The following is a 15,387-nucleotide window of genomic DNA, read 5'->3' on the forward strand; positions in this document are numbered from 1 at the left end:
CACCAAAAAGACTGCTTTCAACGTCAGGTCTTTCAGAGATGCCCTCGACAAGGGTTCCAAAGGCGGCTTCTGCAATGCTCTTAGCACCAGGTTGAGATTCCACGCAGGCACCACTGAGTGCAGAGGAGGGCGCAGGTGATTAACTCCCTTGAGAAAGCGCACCACATCTGGCTGCGAAGCCAGGGAAGCACCCTTCAGGCGGCCCCTGAAGCAAGCCAGAGCCGCTACCTGGACTTTAAGGGAACTGAGCGACAGGCCTTTCTCCAGACCTTCTTGCAGGAACGCCAACACTGAAGAAATTGGAGCAGTGAAGGGAGAAAGTGAGCCTGCTTCACACCATGCTGCAAAGATACGCCAAACCCTGACGTAAGCAGTAGAAGTAGAGCGCTTCCTCGCTCTCAGCATAGTGGCGATGACCTTGTCCGAGAAGCCCTTCTTCCTCAGACGCTGCCGCTCAATAGCCAGGCCGTAAGACCAAAGGGAGAGGGATCCTCCATCACCACGGGACCCTGATGTAACAGGCCCTGCTCCACTGACAGCCGCAGAGGATCGTCGACTGAGAGCCTGAACAAGTCCGCATACCAGGGACGTCTGGGCCAATCCGGACCCACCAGGATTACCCTGCCGGGATGCTTTGCCACCCGGTCTAGCACCCTGCCCAACATGGGCCAGGGCGGGAACACATAGAGGAGCTCTTGTGTCGGCCACTGTTGGAGAAGAGCATCTACTCCCAGGGATCGAGGGTCCCGTCCTCTGCTGAAAAAGCGCGGCACTTGGCCATTGGCCGATGACGCCATCAGATCTAGGCTCGGCTGGCCCCAGCGCTTCGTGATGTCCAAGAACGCCTGAGCAGATAGTTGCCACTCTCCGGGCTCCAAGGTATGGCGACTGAGAAAGTCCGCCTTGACATTCATGACTCCGGCAATGTGGGCCGCTGAAAGCTGCTCCAGGTTCGCTTCCGCCCACTGGCAAAGACTCATAGCCTCCTGGCTAGAGGGGCGCTCTTGGTACCTCCCTGGCGGTTGATATAGGCCACAGCCGTGGCATTGTCCGACAGGACCCGTACAGGCTTCAACACCAGTACCGGGATGAACTCCAATAACACCAACCGAATGGCTCTGAGTTCCAGGAGGTTGATAGACCACTTGCCTCTGCAGGAGACTAGAGCCCCTGCGCTGTCCTTCCCAAGCAGTGGGCTCCCCAGCCCATCAAAGAGGCGTCTGTCGTGACGACAATCCACTCCGGGGTCACCAGAGGCAATCCTGCAGACAACTCGTCTGTCTGCGTCCACCAGCTCAGCGCCTTGCGCACTGCTGGGTCCACGGGAAGGCGCACAGCATAATCCTCCGACATCGGAGTCCAGCGCAGCAGCAGAGATAGCTGTAGTGGTCTCATATGAGCCCTGGCCCAGGGCACTACTTCCATCGTGGCCGTCATAGAGCCCAACAGCTGCACATAGTCCCAAGCCCAAAAGGAGAGGCTACTAGGAACTAGTCCACCTGAGCCTGAAGCTTGACAATCCGATTGTCTGGCAGGAACACTCTGCCCACTTGGGTGTCGAATCGAACTCCCAGATACACCAGGGACTGAGTCGGGCGCAGCTGGCTCTTCTTCCAGTTGATGATCCATCCCAGGGAGCTCAAAAGAGCAACTACCCGGTCCATAGCTTTGCCGCACTCTGCATAAGAGGGGGCTCGGATCAACCAGTCGTCCAGATAAGGATGGACTTGTACTCCTTCCTTTAGCAGGAAGGCCGCTATGACCCCCATTACTTTGGAAAAGGTCCGCGGAGCAGTAGCCAACCCGAAAGGGAGGGCTCTGAACTGGAAGTGTCGTCTCAGGACTGTAAAACGCAGAAAGCGTTGGAGAGGAGGCCAGATGGGAATATGCAGGTACGCTTCCTTGATGTCCAAGGAAGCCAAGAACTCTCCTGCCTTCACTGCCGCTATAACAGAGCGGAGAGTCTCCATGCGAAAGTGCCTCACTTTCCAGGCCCGATTGACCCCTTGAGGTCGAGGATAGGCCGGACAGAACCTCCTTTCTTTGGAACCACAAAGTAAATGGAGTAACGTCCCTTGCCAATCTGATTTTTTGGCACCGGAACGACCGCACCCAGGCGGATCAGGTTGTCCAAGGTCTGCTGCACTACCACAGCTTGACCGGAGACTTGCAGGGAGAGAGTACAAACCCGTCTCTTAAGGGTTGGCAGAACTCTAGCTTGTAGCCGTCTCTGATGACTTCCAGCACCCACGCGTCTGAAGTTATAGTGGTCCACTCGCCCAGAAACGAGGACAGCCGTCCTCCAATCTGCACTGGGGCGTGGACCAAGGCCCCGTCATTGGGTACGAGACCCTGGGGGAGGACCGGAGGGAGCACCTCCGGGACGGCGGTCTCTGCGAAAGGAATGCTGCTTGGGGGAGAAATTCCTCTTGAAGGAAGAGGGGGCAGAGGAACCCGACTTGCCCGGGCGGTACCGATGGGCTTCCTGCAACCGTCCTCTGGAGGTATCGGGACGAGTACTAACCCGAGCCCTGACCTCTGGTAATTTCTTGCCCTTAGACGTGCCGAGATCGGTCACGATTTTGTCCAGCTCGACCCCAAAGAGCAGCTTGCCTTTAAAAGGCAATCTAGCCAGGCGGGATTTAGAGGCGTGGTCAGCAGACCAATGTTTCAGCCAAAGCCACCGCCGCGCAGAGACTGTCTGAGCCATGCCTTTAGCTGAGGCTCTCCAGACATCATACAGCAAGTCTGCCAAATAGGCTAAGCCCGATTCCAGGGCCGGCCAATCAGCCCTCAAGGAATGATCCGAGGGGGAAGCCCGCTGCACCATAGTCCGGCACGCCCTGGCCACATAGGAGCCGCAAACTGAGGCCTGCAAACTTAAAGCAGCTGCCTCAAAGGACGACCTTAAGGCCGCCTCCAATCTTCTGACTTGGGCGTCCTTTAGGGCCGTGCCACCTTCCACCGGCAACGCCGTTTTCTTAGTCACCGCAGTGATTAAAGAATCCACGGTAGGCCACAGATAGGCCTCACGTTCACTCACAGCCAAAGGATAGAGGCGGGACATAGCCCTAGCCACTTTAAGGCTCGTTTCCGGGACATCCCATTGAGCCGCAATTAAGGTGTGCATGGCATCATGCACGTGGAAGGTTCTAGGCGGGCGCTTCGTCCCCAGCATAATGGCAGAGCCAACAGGGGCTGAGGGAGAGACGTCCTCCGGAGAGGAAATCTTCAAAGTGTCCATGGCCTGTAACAACAGGTTGGGCAAATCCTCTGGGCTAAAAAGCCGCGCTGCAGAGGGGTCATCCGCTCCATCCGAGCGGGGATCTATCTCCTCCAAGGAATCCGCAAAGGATCGTTAGGAGACCTCAGACACGCTGCCCTCATCTACATCGGAGGAGACAAAAGTCCTCCAAGGCCTGGAAATCAACCCGAGGGCGTTTACCTCTGGGAACCTCAACCTCTTTATCAGAAGAGGGAGCAGGGGCAGCGTTTTGCATGAGGAAAGCCTGATGCAGCAGCAAAACAAACTCGGGGGAGAAACCCCCCAGACTGTGCACTTCCGCAGCCTGGGCAACAGCCCTAGACGCACTCTCAACCGGCGCTCGCAATAGCGGGGGAGAGACATGCTGCGCATCCAAAATGGCGTCCGGCGCGAAACTCCGTGAAGGAGCCGCGCGGGAAGAACGGTGCTTAACTTTAGCCGCTTTTGTGCCGTCGCCCAAATTAAGGGCGTTCATGGCATTAATGTCTCCAACCTCAAGGGCGGCCCCGAAGAAGCCGTCCGAGCCGCGTGGCCGGCCAAGATGGCGGAGGCGAGGAGCGGGGGATGGGCGTTTATGGCGGGAAAAAAACGCCACGCCGGAGGAACGACCGGGACATTCATCGGTCACTAAACTATCACCCATCAAGGGCGAATCAGGTTGTAAAACCCCCGCATCCCCTCTATTAGCGCTCCAGCGATCCGGGGAGCGACCCTTTGCGCCCTCGCCCTCCGACGCCATTGCCACGAGGAGAAGAATCGGGGAACCCCCTGCCCGCTATAAAAAGGTAAAATTACCTGCTTGCCGCTCCGAGCTGTAACGAACTGGTGTCCCAGTGAGTAGCTGCAATGAACGTTTAAAGAAACGTCGAATTAAACGCCTTTAAAGACGTTTAAAATTTTTTTTTTTTTTTTTAAACGGAGCCAGCGGGAGGGGGGAGAAAAGGAGGGACCTGGCACCACCAGGTTTGCACTTGCTCAAAAGAGCCCTCAACCCCAGGCCTCAACAAAACCTAAGGATTAGGCTTGGAGGCCTAGCCAGAGCTGCTGCTGTGTGTGACCACCACCTGCTGAGATAGAGAACATACTGAGGAGTTTCCGGCAGCACATGACCACATATAGGGAGGCAAAAGTTTGCTCTCTATCTCCACCTGCTGGTAGATGGACACAACCCACCAGTCTATGGATTGATCAGCTTGATGATATGGAATTAAAATAACTTTTGGCCAAAACCATAACTGGGCACAAAAAGGATTTTGGGCCAGTTTCGATGCCATTATGGAAACCGAAACCGAAATTTGGTCAGCCTCTAGTGTGATCCTGAGCAGATCACCTTATTACCCATGCCTCTTAGTTCAAATCTTTGGCTCTACCACTGATCACAGAAGTCCTTTCTTTAGATACTGCTCCAAAAACAGCTATTAAAATCAGTAAAGCTAATATACTGTACCACTTTTGAGGGTCACCAGGGGATTACCATGGATTACTAATTCAGACAACACTGGAAAAATAGCCACAGCTATCAGACTCTCCTCATTTGTGACCTGTAAAAAAAAAAAACGCATAAAAGATGTCTTAAGAACATAAGAATAGCCATACTGGGTCAGACCAATGGTTCATCTAGCCCAGTGTGCTGTTTCTAACAGTGGCCAATCCAGGTCATAAGTACCTGGCAAAAACCCCATAACGTGAGGCCACTCACACTCATACAAGCTGTACATATGCAAGTTTACCTGCTTATTGGGCAGACAGCTGTGAATACAGTACTTTCTTATTCTTTAATATGGGACAATGGCTTACTGGAATGAAGGTAAGGGGAAAGGGAAATGGATACCGCCTTTCTGAGGTTTTTTGCAACTACATTCAAAGCAGTTTACATATATTCAGGTACTTATTTTGTACCTGGGGCAATGGAGGGTTAAGTGACTTGCCCAGAGTCACAAGGAGCTGCAGTGGGAATCGAACTCAGTTCCCCAAGATCAAAGTCCACTGCACTGACCACTAGGCTACTCCTCCACTAGCAACATTCCATGTAGAAGCCTGCCCTAGCACATCACCAATGTGACCGCGAAGGCTTCTGTGGAATAGCAACATTCCATGTAGAATCTCAAATAGGGAAAGGGAAATGGGACTTGATATACCACCTTTCTGAGGTTTTTGCAACTACGTTCAAAGCAGTTTACATATATTCAGGTACTTATTTTGTAGCAGGGGCAATGGAGGGTTAAGTCCACTGCACTAACCACTAGGCTACTCCTCCACTCCAGAGAGAAAGAGAAAACTGGGAAACCTTCATGGAGAAACTGGGGATGAAAGATACAGAATGGGAAAACAACAACACAAATGTAGACTCAGAGACGGAAGAGATACAAAGAGTTGAGGAGGAGCAAGGATGCAGTGGCGTACCAAGGGGAGGGGGCGGTGGGGGCGGTCCGCCCCGGGTGCACGCCGCTGGGAGGGTGCCGCACGCACCTATCCTTCGTTCGTTCTATGCTCCCTCTGCCCCGGAACGGGTTATTTCCTTTTCCAGAGCAGAGGGAGCATGGAATGAACGAAGGACAGGCACGCGCGACACCCCCCCCCCCCCCCCAAGCGGCGTGCACCCGGGGGGGGGGGTTCTTTCGCGGGGGGGTGTCCTTTCGCTGGGGGGGGGGGGGGTCGCGCTGCATCCGGGGGGGGGGGCGTTGCACCCGGGGGGCGGGCCGCATCGGCAATCCGCCCCGGGTGTCAGCCCCCCTAGGAACGCCACTGCAAGGATGAACACCAGAACAGAGAAGTAGAAGAAGAGGCAGGGAGAAAGACAGTGAAACAACACGGAGAACAGAGTGGTGGAAGAAGAAGCAGCACAAAATCTGAGGAAAGAGAAACAGAGAAAAAAAGCAAAAGACATCATATATAGGGGTCACTAAAAGTTAAGCACCAGAAAACTGGGCGCTAAGCTAGTATTCTATAATGGCAGAGTTATGCACCAAATAAGCATTAAGTCCGCAGTTATGTGCCAAACTCTTATATAAGTGGTGGCGCCTATATGCGGCAGTTGAGCACGTCAATACAACTTTTCTACAAAGTAGGCACAAAAACATAAAGTAACACAGTAAATTCCAAAATAGTTGGAATGCCCCCCCCCCTCTCACATTAACACCCCCATGTGAGAGAAAAGTTAGGTGAACTGTTGGGTGTCATTTATTTAAGTTGGGAGATAATGAGTATAACCGAACTGTCCTCTCGTTTCCTCCTGAAAGTATCGGTCTACAACCTTTACAAAATACTGACAAACCTTGTTATCAGCCAAGCTGAGGAAGCGCAGTTTTGGAAAAGGGGGTTCCGTCGCTGGATTTAACTGCATCAAGGAAACTCTCGAGTCAGTTATGAGTTTAAGAAATGAAAAGTGTTTATCCACACAGGGTTGTTTCTGAAAGAACACAAAGAAAAACTAATGGATCACACAGCAACCAAACCAGGACAGGAGGTGCAACGGGATGTCCTGACATCTGATTTAAGAGCAAATGTAGACTCATAATATGGAAACACTGACTCTAGGACAATGAATAAAGGGCGGAACTGGGATAGTTAGAAGGTAGGATTACAAAGCTTCCACAAGGAAAACACAAGGACCATATCATAAGCATAACGGCAGGTATCATTACAATTAGGAACAATGAGCAAGTGTTTCTGAGCACCAAGAAGGGAAGATTTAGGCCAGACACTGCAGGGAAAATTAATAGCTAGAGCCTAAGAAACACATTAATCTTACCTATACACCGCACAAATTCCAACTGGAGGATCTAGGCGGGACTCTTCGCTGGCAAACCTGGCCAAAATCAGGACTTTTTGGGGGGAACTTTATAGATGGAGCCCAAAGTTAGGCACTGGGGAAGATCCATGCCAAGTGCCAGTTCTATAAAGGTCACGTAGTGCTGAGCAACCTTTATAGAATAGAGTTTAGTGTGGATTCCTGCGCCCAACTTTGGGTGCAAGGACTTATATCTGCTGAAACCTGGGGTAAACGATGAAGAACAGCTGGACACGTACATGAGCCTATTCACTGTGCCTAAACTTTTGGAATGCCCCGACTCGCCCATACCCCTCTCTCCGGGCCACATCCCATTCTGAGCTGCAGGTGAGACAATTTAGGCGCACAGTGTTAAGGAATATCGGGTAGGCAGATCTGCGTACAAGTCCTAATTAGGCGCCTAGATTCTGCTATGCACCTACTGCCCACCCAAAGGTGCCCAGAGGTAGAATTGCTCGTTTGCCTCCGAGGCTTCAGCTTACAATGGTGCTCACACATATAAAACTTATGTGTAAGCGTACCACCCCCAGAAAATCCTAACCACATCCCCTCCACTATATACTATGGCGCTCATTTTCAAAGCAGATGGACATCTCAAAATGCCTTTAAAAACAGCTATCTGCCCAAATATCCAAATTGCGAGTTTGGAACAGCAGAATTTGGACGTTCTATACTGCAGTGTGTCCAAATAGCAAGGAGGCATGTTATGAGCGTGTTTCGGACAGACCCAAAATTAGGACATTCATCACTGATAATCATCCAAGTCTAAAAAGAAGGACATTTTTATTTACACCTGTTTCAATCATGTCCAGGGCACATAAAAGATTCTCTGATTGAGTAACTGATCTTCAGAGCAGTGGCGTAGCTACGTGAGGCCATGGGGGCCTGGGCCCCCGTAGGTTTGGCCCTGGACCCCCTGCCCACAACCCTCTCGACCTCCCCTCCCGCCAACCCGCCGTCGCCTACGTGCAGCACGTCAGACTCAGAAACAGAACAAAGTCTTGTGCCGGAAGAAGAGGACCTCGGCTGGCGGGAGTTGGGGTCCCCCGCCAGCAAAGGTAGGCGACGGCGGCGGCGGGTTGGTGGCGGGAGGGGGGTCGAGAGGGTCATCGGCGGGGGGGGGGTCAAAGTTGTTGGTGGTGGTGGTGGCGGTGGGGGGATCGGCGGCGCCGGGGGGGGGGCTAAAATGTGCCCCCTCACCTTGGGCTCTGGACCCCCATCCCGCCGAAGTCTGGCTACACCACTGCTTCAGAGGTGAATTCTTAGAGGCAAAGCATTGCATTGATGATTCCTCTGAGAAACAGATCACCCATAATCATTATAAGGTCTGTAAGTTCAGTGAAAATTTGCAAAAAAAAAGTTTTAGATTTTAAATTTTCTGGATTATGAATCCTTAATTCTCAAAACAGCTTTCATCATTAAATATTCAATATCAAATATTTTCCCTGAATGTGTATTTCTAAAGATTTTTGCTGAAGATACGCGATTGAATATTTGATGCTGAATATTTAGGGCCCTATTTACTAAGGTACGTTAGCATTTTTGGCATGTGCTAAAAATTAGCGCGTGCTGTGTAGACACCCATAGGGATATTATGGACATCTACATGGTTAGTGTGCACTAAAAACGCTAACACGCCTCTAGCGCACCTTAATTAACAAGGCCCTTAATGATGAAAGTTCTTTTGAGAATTAAGGATTTATAATCTGAAAATTTTAAATCTAATTTTTTTTTTGCAAAATTTCATTAAAGTTACTAACCTGGAGCCATGTAGGTGCTGGGAATATTCAGTGTCGATGCCCACATAGCTAAGCGATCAAATGAGACAGACCACATTAAAAAAAAACAGACCTAATTTTGATCACTTAGCTATGTGGGTGTTGGCACTGAATATGTTATTTTTTTAGACCCCTGAGGAAGGCTTTTTTAAAAGCCGAAACATGGACCGTGTAGGGTCTGAATAAAATTTGTGTTTTGGAGCATCTTATCCTGGTATTCTTTCTTTCTTTCTTTCTTTATTTATCATTTGACTGCTTAAATATTTTAAATTTAAATGCTTTACTTTTTGTCTATTAGATTGTAAGCTCTTTGAGCAGGGACTGTCTTTCTTCTGTGTTTGTACAGCGCTGCGTACACTTTGTAGCGCTCTAGAAATGTTAAATAGTAGTAGTAGTAGTAATTTTACTTAATTACATTCACATTTATCACATTGTATTTCCAATACATAGTTGATAGTTTTTTGGGTTCAAAGATGCATATATTTCCTGACACATCAAGGGAATCGCAGACTGGGAGGTGTGAAGTCTTGGCTTTCAAGCCAGGAATCATTGCCCTAGGTGGGACCTTCCTAGCGTGATTCCCTTGTAAGTGTTTTATTTCCTTATTACTTATTTGTTTGAGCCTAAGAAATTATAAGTTTGTGGAAACAGATGAAGAATCCTCTGCAGCAACTTCCTTCAGTTACCACTGTACCGGCTGCAATAACCGATTAACCTTCCTCCCTCAGAAAATGTGAAGTGTAAGATTAACCATTTTGAGTTTTTCATATTTTCTTTAAGATTGTTTTCCTGATCTTGGATCTTCCAATTGTGGACAATTATGTAAATATATATTGTTGAGAGAAAATTGTTTTCCTTTTTATATTAATTTCTGTATTTCCTTACATTTATGTGATAAATGTGAATGTAATTAAGTAAAATTATCCTGGTATTCTGTTTGATCTCTTGGAGTTGTTCTTTTTTCCACCCCTTTTCGTGTCGTTGGACTTTTGTGGAAATTGTGAACCCCATTTTGTTTTGCGGGCACTGAATATTGGCCAGCACCCACACAGCTGACAGTGGTGGCCTGAATCTCATTGCCTCTCCTTCCCAATCAGAATCAGCCTGCCTCTTCCGCCCCTCAATCTGCACCAGCACCCCTTCCCACCCCCAACCCTAGCAGGCCCCAATGAATATGCATGAGATAAATCTGCATACCCATCTTATGCACACCAATTGTGGGTATCCTGAAAACATGGCTGGCTAGGTGTGTCATGAGGAATGGGTTCAGAACTACTGCCTTACACTGTTGTTGTTTACTGGTACATATAGACAGAATTAATGCTCTATGGCTGGCAGTTGGGATATATTTCTTACACTGTAGATGGGAAAAAAATACAACTGTATGGGTCAGTTGGTCTTTTTCTTCCAGTCACATGCTAGACATTCCTACAGCTTCATCCCAGTTAAGAAGCAGATTTATAATCAATATTACTCGGGAAGAGAGCCTGAAGTAAGCTACTCTCAGATAATATCTTTGCAAAAAGGAACGTAAGTAACTATACAGGACAAGGTCTTACCAGAAATGGATTATCCAGAACTGGATCAGGAGGAAAGGTAAAATCAACTACAGTACAAAAGAAAAATGTCTGGTTATAATACCCATACAAGACTTTTGAGAATATACATATACCTTATTGTGAATGCTAATCAAAAAAAGGTCCATCAGAAAAATGTACAAGAAACTTAGTCAACGACCGACTATGATTCCCTATTGCCCAGTATGAACTCTTCAATCATCACAAGCTCACCTAATATAATAATTTGCTCCTCCAACATTCCAATGTGGCTCACTGGGATCGTAACCATCGCCTGACATCACTTGGAACGTTGGAGGAGCAACTGTGCAGAATCAGGCTTTTCAAGTCATTTAATAAGCACCAAACTCATCTTACTCTTTCTTTGATCTGTGTGGTGGTGGCTCTGAAAAGAGCCTTTGGGTTTATAACAGAATCAAGCAAGACGCACAGCTTCACGATCCCCCCCCCCCCCTCCCTTCTTCCAGTTCCAGGCACCCTCCCTCCGATTTTTAAAACTCATCTTCACTTACCACGTCGGGGTTACAGCGGCCGGCAACAGAGGAACACAGCGTGCAGCCTCGGCCCTTCTCTCTCTGTCAGCTCTGGTCCCGCCCTCATTTCCTGTTTCCGCGACCAGAGCTGAGAGAGAGAGAAGGGCCCAGGCTGCACGCTGTGTACCGCTGCAGGCGCCCGCCGTAACCCCGACGTGGTAAGTGAAGATGAGTTTTAATGATCGGAGGGAGGGTGCGTGGAACTGGGAGGGAGGGAGGAAGGGAGGGAGGGACGACGACCCTGGAACTGGGAGGGAGGGAGGGACCCTGGAAATGGGAGGGAGGGAGGGAGGGACCCCCTGAAAATGGGAGGGGGGGGACACTGGAACTCGGAGGGGGGGGCTTGAAACTGGGAGGGAGGGGGGCCTGGAACTCAGAGGGAGGTGGAGGGGGGAGGTGTGATGATAGAGGGGCCAGATGCTGCACATGGATGCATGGAGGGGTCAGGGCACAGAGGACGTTGCCTGCATATGGATGAATGCAGGGGAGAGAGCATAATTGGTGCACACAGGACACACACTACACTTACACAGACAGACACACACATTCGGTCTCTCTCTCTCTCACACACTCTCTCTCTCTCTCTCACACACTCTTTCTCTCTCACACATACTCTCTCCTAACAGTTCCCTTTAAAACACAATTGCCATTAGAGGACAACCTTGCTAGCGCCCGTTTCATTTCGTTCAGAAATGGGCCTGTTTTACTAGTCTCTTAATATTTCCCCACAAATTAAACTCGTATCACTCTGCGTTTTGCTGCCTTCCTCCTCAGCTCTGGAATGCACTCCCAATTTATTTAAGGCAAGAAAGCTCCTATAAGAAGTTCAAAGCAGGTGTTAAAAACTTGGCTATTTCAGATAACCTACAGTACTTGACGCCTGGTACCAGGCTCAGAGACTCCTCTTTCATCTTTTCTAAGGTCTTTTTGAATGGAGTCATGTGGGTGGAGGGAGGCTGGAGAATTGGGGAGTGGATCTACACGAGGGGAGAGAGAGAGAATCAGGCTTTCTTGGGGGAGGGGGGGTTAAGTGACAGGGGCGGGGCAGGGTGTGACAGGGGGTGGGGCATGTGTCCTCTGTTTTTCTTCATGCAAATACAGCAACCCTAGGTTGGGAGGAGTTAGAAGTTAATAAAACTAGTTGCATGTGAAAGCACATGGTCTTCTGGCTGTCTAAAAATCCCCTGCCAACAGATCTGGAAGAGAGAGGGGAGTCCTGTTGAAAGGAGTGTAACCCTTGGCTGACAAGGAGGGGGCCAGTGGCGTAGGAAGGGGGAGCAGAGGGGCGGTCCGCCCCGGGTGCACGCCGCTGGGGGGTGTCAGCGCCAGGTTACTTCCTGTTCCGTGGCAGAGAGAGCAGGAAACCAGCGAGGTGCCGACACCCCCCAGCGGCGTGCACTCGGCGGATTCGCTCTCCCACCCACCCCTCACCGCCTTCCAGGTATGTTCTTCTCGGGGGGGGGGGGGGGTTGCGCTCCGGAGGGGGGAGGGTGCGCCGCGCTGCACCCGGGGGGGAGTGCACAGTGGCGACCCACCCCGGGTGTCAGCTGCCCTCGCAACGCCACTGGAGGGGGCTACCCAAAAAGTGTCCCACGAGTGTTTCGGGTGGGCAGAGAAGGATCCCAGCCTGGGAGCAGAGGGATTGATGCCAAGGAGAGCTTAGTCCCAGGTCCAGGGGAGGATCTAGAGAGGGATCACCGCTGGACAAGGGTCAGAGAGTGAGCCCACTAGAGATAGACTGATTGAGAGAGGAGAAAATAGCCTTTGGGATTTAACACTGCCTCCCAGGATAGACATGGGCTGGAGAACCTGTATAAATGTAAATAGCCCTGGGAAGAAGCTTGCCCTGTAAATATCCCTGAGGACAGTGGTAAAGGTGTTCCCCACAGAATGACAGAAGTTTGAGATTAAGTTATATGAGAGTTGTATAGTTGACTGTGGTGATGATAAAATCAAGTTGCCATCTGCTGGTTGCAGAAGTTCAATAAATGTTGAGTTGTTATTAAGCCTTCCGAGTGCCATGCGGTTCCAAGACTTTAGAGCTGAGTGGAACCCTGAATGGTAAAGTGTCTCCCAAACCCCCGGCTTGCTATTTACCGACTCCCAGCTCAACTGCAAATGGACTGGACTTGAGGTGTGTGGTAAGAATGGCCCACATGTGAGCGAAGACTGTGAGCTCTGAAGAAGTGAGAGAGTGAAGTTTCTTTTGTGGCCTGGGTCCACAGCTAGAACCGGGCGAGACCCAGGTTACACTTAGAAAGATAAAAACTCACAATTCCAATTGTAACCTGATTCCAAATACAGGAAGTAGACACACACACGCTCATAGAAACAGATTAAATATGAGAGCATTCCCCATGTTAAAACAACAAAACATGCTAACCTTTCTTGCCAGGACATTCCTTTTTAGGCGGCTCCATGTCATCGATTCCATCCTCCTGAGACATCGTATCTCCATCAGGAACATCTTCATCAGACGGCTGCTGTTCTGTTGCTAGATCCTCTCCCGAACAATTGGGAAAATATTGGAATTCATCCTCATTTGGGTTTATGTTATATGAAACTGGTCTGTAGGAGGAGAAGACACTCTGCTGCTCAGATGCCTGTTCCTCTACCGAACAATCAGGAGAATACTGGAATCCATCCTCATTCGGGCTTACATTATCTGAAACCAGTTTGTAGGAGGAGGAGAAGGCACTCTGCTGATCCGTTGTCAGTTCCCCTTCTGAAAAATCAGGAGCATGGTGTAATTCATCCCCAATTGGGTTTATGCTATTTGAAATCGGTCTGTGGAAGGGGGAGGAGGCTCTCTTCAGGTACGGGACCTCAGAAAGCCCATTTTGATCCAGATATAGCTGCCTCAAACTACAATATAAGAAACGGCAGAAAAACAGAGCAAACTGATTGCATATTTTCTTTTCTTATCTGTAGTGCTAAACTTTTCCTAGAGGAGGTAATTCTGAAAAGGTCGCTGAAATTTAGGTGTTAAATTGCTGTGGGTTAAGCGCAAATTCTATGTCAACAATTATGCATGTAATTGCTGTTATAGAACGTAGTAAGTGATGGCAGATAAAGACCTGAATGGTCCATCCAGTCTGTCTAACACTAGTGTAAGTTCACACTTGCATGCCAACATTTAGGTATGCCTGCTTACATCACGTCAATGGTTGATGTAAATGACTGCAACTTGTGCCCGTAACTGACAGTATTCTCCCCATGCCCCTCCCACACTAACACCTCCACTGCAGTTATATGCTCTAGCTTTGGCATGCATGAACAGCAGTTCTAAATAAGGTGCATATCTGATGCGCATAAATGCAGGATAAAGAGTAAAGGGTCATGGATTTGATATACTGCCTCTCTGTGGTGCAACCACATTGTCCTTGGTAGTAGCACAGTGAGCAACTGAAAAGGTGCACCTGTGGGAGGAGCATGGGTGGGTTGTGGGAGGGTCACCCATCAACACATGCATCTTCTACAATTCTATAAAAATATAAAACAAAAAAGTGAGGAGAACAAATGAGGATACCCAAAAATGCTTTATTATATGAAAACGACCCGACACGGCCGTGTTTCAGCCCAAAGGCCTGCCTCAGGGGTCTTGAACAACCTCAAAACATATAGTGTAAAGCATACACGATTGTAAATGTGCTGCAACAAAAGCTTCCTTGGGTCTCCTCTCTTCCAAGAAAATAAAACAATATAAACATCAATGCCAAAAGCAATGGCTGTTATGCTCCACTCCTAAAAACCGTGTGTACAATTGCCCTCGCGGAAAGGAGGAAATTACGTCAGAAGAAGGCGGGACACAGAGGGAAGGAAAAGCTAGAGACGACGAGCCTGCCTGCTGTTTTCACTGATGCGGCGGCCTCCGCTGCGACTGAGGTAAAATAAAAGATTAAAACCTTTCAGGGCAGCAGAAAAGAAAGGAGGGCTATCAGAGAGCTGAGGGCGGGCAGGTGGGAACCTAGAGCTGTCTGTAAGTGAGCGCCCGGGCAGCGGTAAGCATGGCTTGTGGCGCCCTCCAAGGGTCGGTGCCCCCCTGCCATGCTTACCACACTTACTGGGTTCGCCGGCCCTGGTAAACAAGGCCCAAAGAGTATATACACACATATTGCACCTTTTCTCAGACTAAGTGTAAATTTGTGTGAGAACATCTGTACACTGTTCAGGCTGGTTCTGCCTTTACAAAATGGGTCTACACAGTAACATAGTAACATAGTAGGTGATGGCAGAGAAAGACCTGCACGGTCCATCCGGTCTGCCCAACAAGATCAATGTGCTACTTTATGTGTATGCCTGACCTTGATTTGTGTCTGCCATTTCAGGGCACAGACCGTAGAATTCTGCCCAGCACTAGCCCCACCTCCCACCACCTGCGCTGCCACCCAATCTTGGCTAAGCTTCTGAGGATCCATTCCTTCTGAACAGAATTCCTTTATGT

At 49.5% G+C, this 15,387-nt stretch overlaps 1 protein-coding gene across 1 annotated transcript in view; it reads right to left on the bottom strand.

Moving 5' to 3' along the window:
- XRRA1 (X-ray radiation resistance associated 1) overlaps positions 1–15,387 on the bottom strand; it is a 116,922-nt gene that overhangs the window by 31,911 nt on the left and 69,624 nt on the right. The window contains exons 9-12 of the mRNA XM_030199996.1: positions 13,327–13,808; positions 10,393–10,439; positions 6,540–6,674; positions 4,713–4,806 (exon numbers count right to left, since the gene is read on the bottom strand). Of these exons, the coding sequence (XP_030055856.1) occupies positions 4,713–4,806; positions 6,540–6,674; positions 10,393–10,439; positions 13,327–13,808 (758 nt within the window). The remainder of the gene's footprint in view (positions 1–4,712; positions 4,807–6,539; positions 6,675–10,392; positions 10,440–13,326; positions 13,809–15,387) is intronic.

This window comes from Microcaecilia unicolor, chromosome 4 (genome assembly GCF_901765095.1).
Source record: "Microcaecilia unicolor chromosome 4, aMicUni1.1, whole genome shotgun sequence".
NCBI lineage: Eukaryota > Metazoa > Chordata > Amphibia > Gymnophiona > Siphonopidae > Microcaecilia > Microcaecilia unicolor.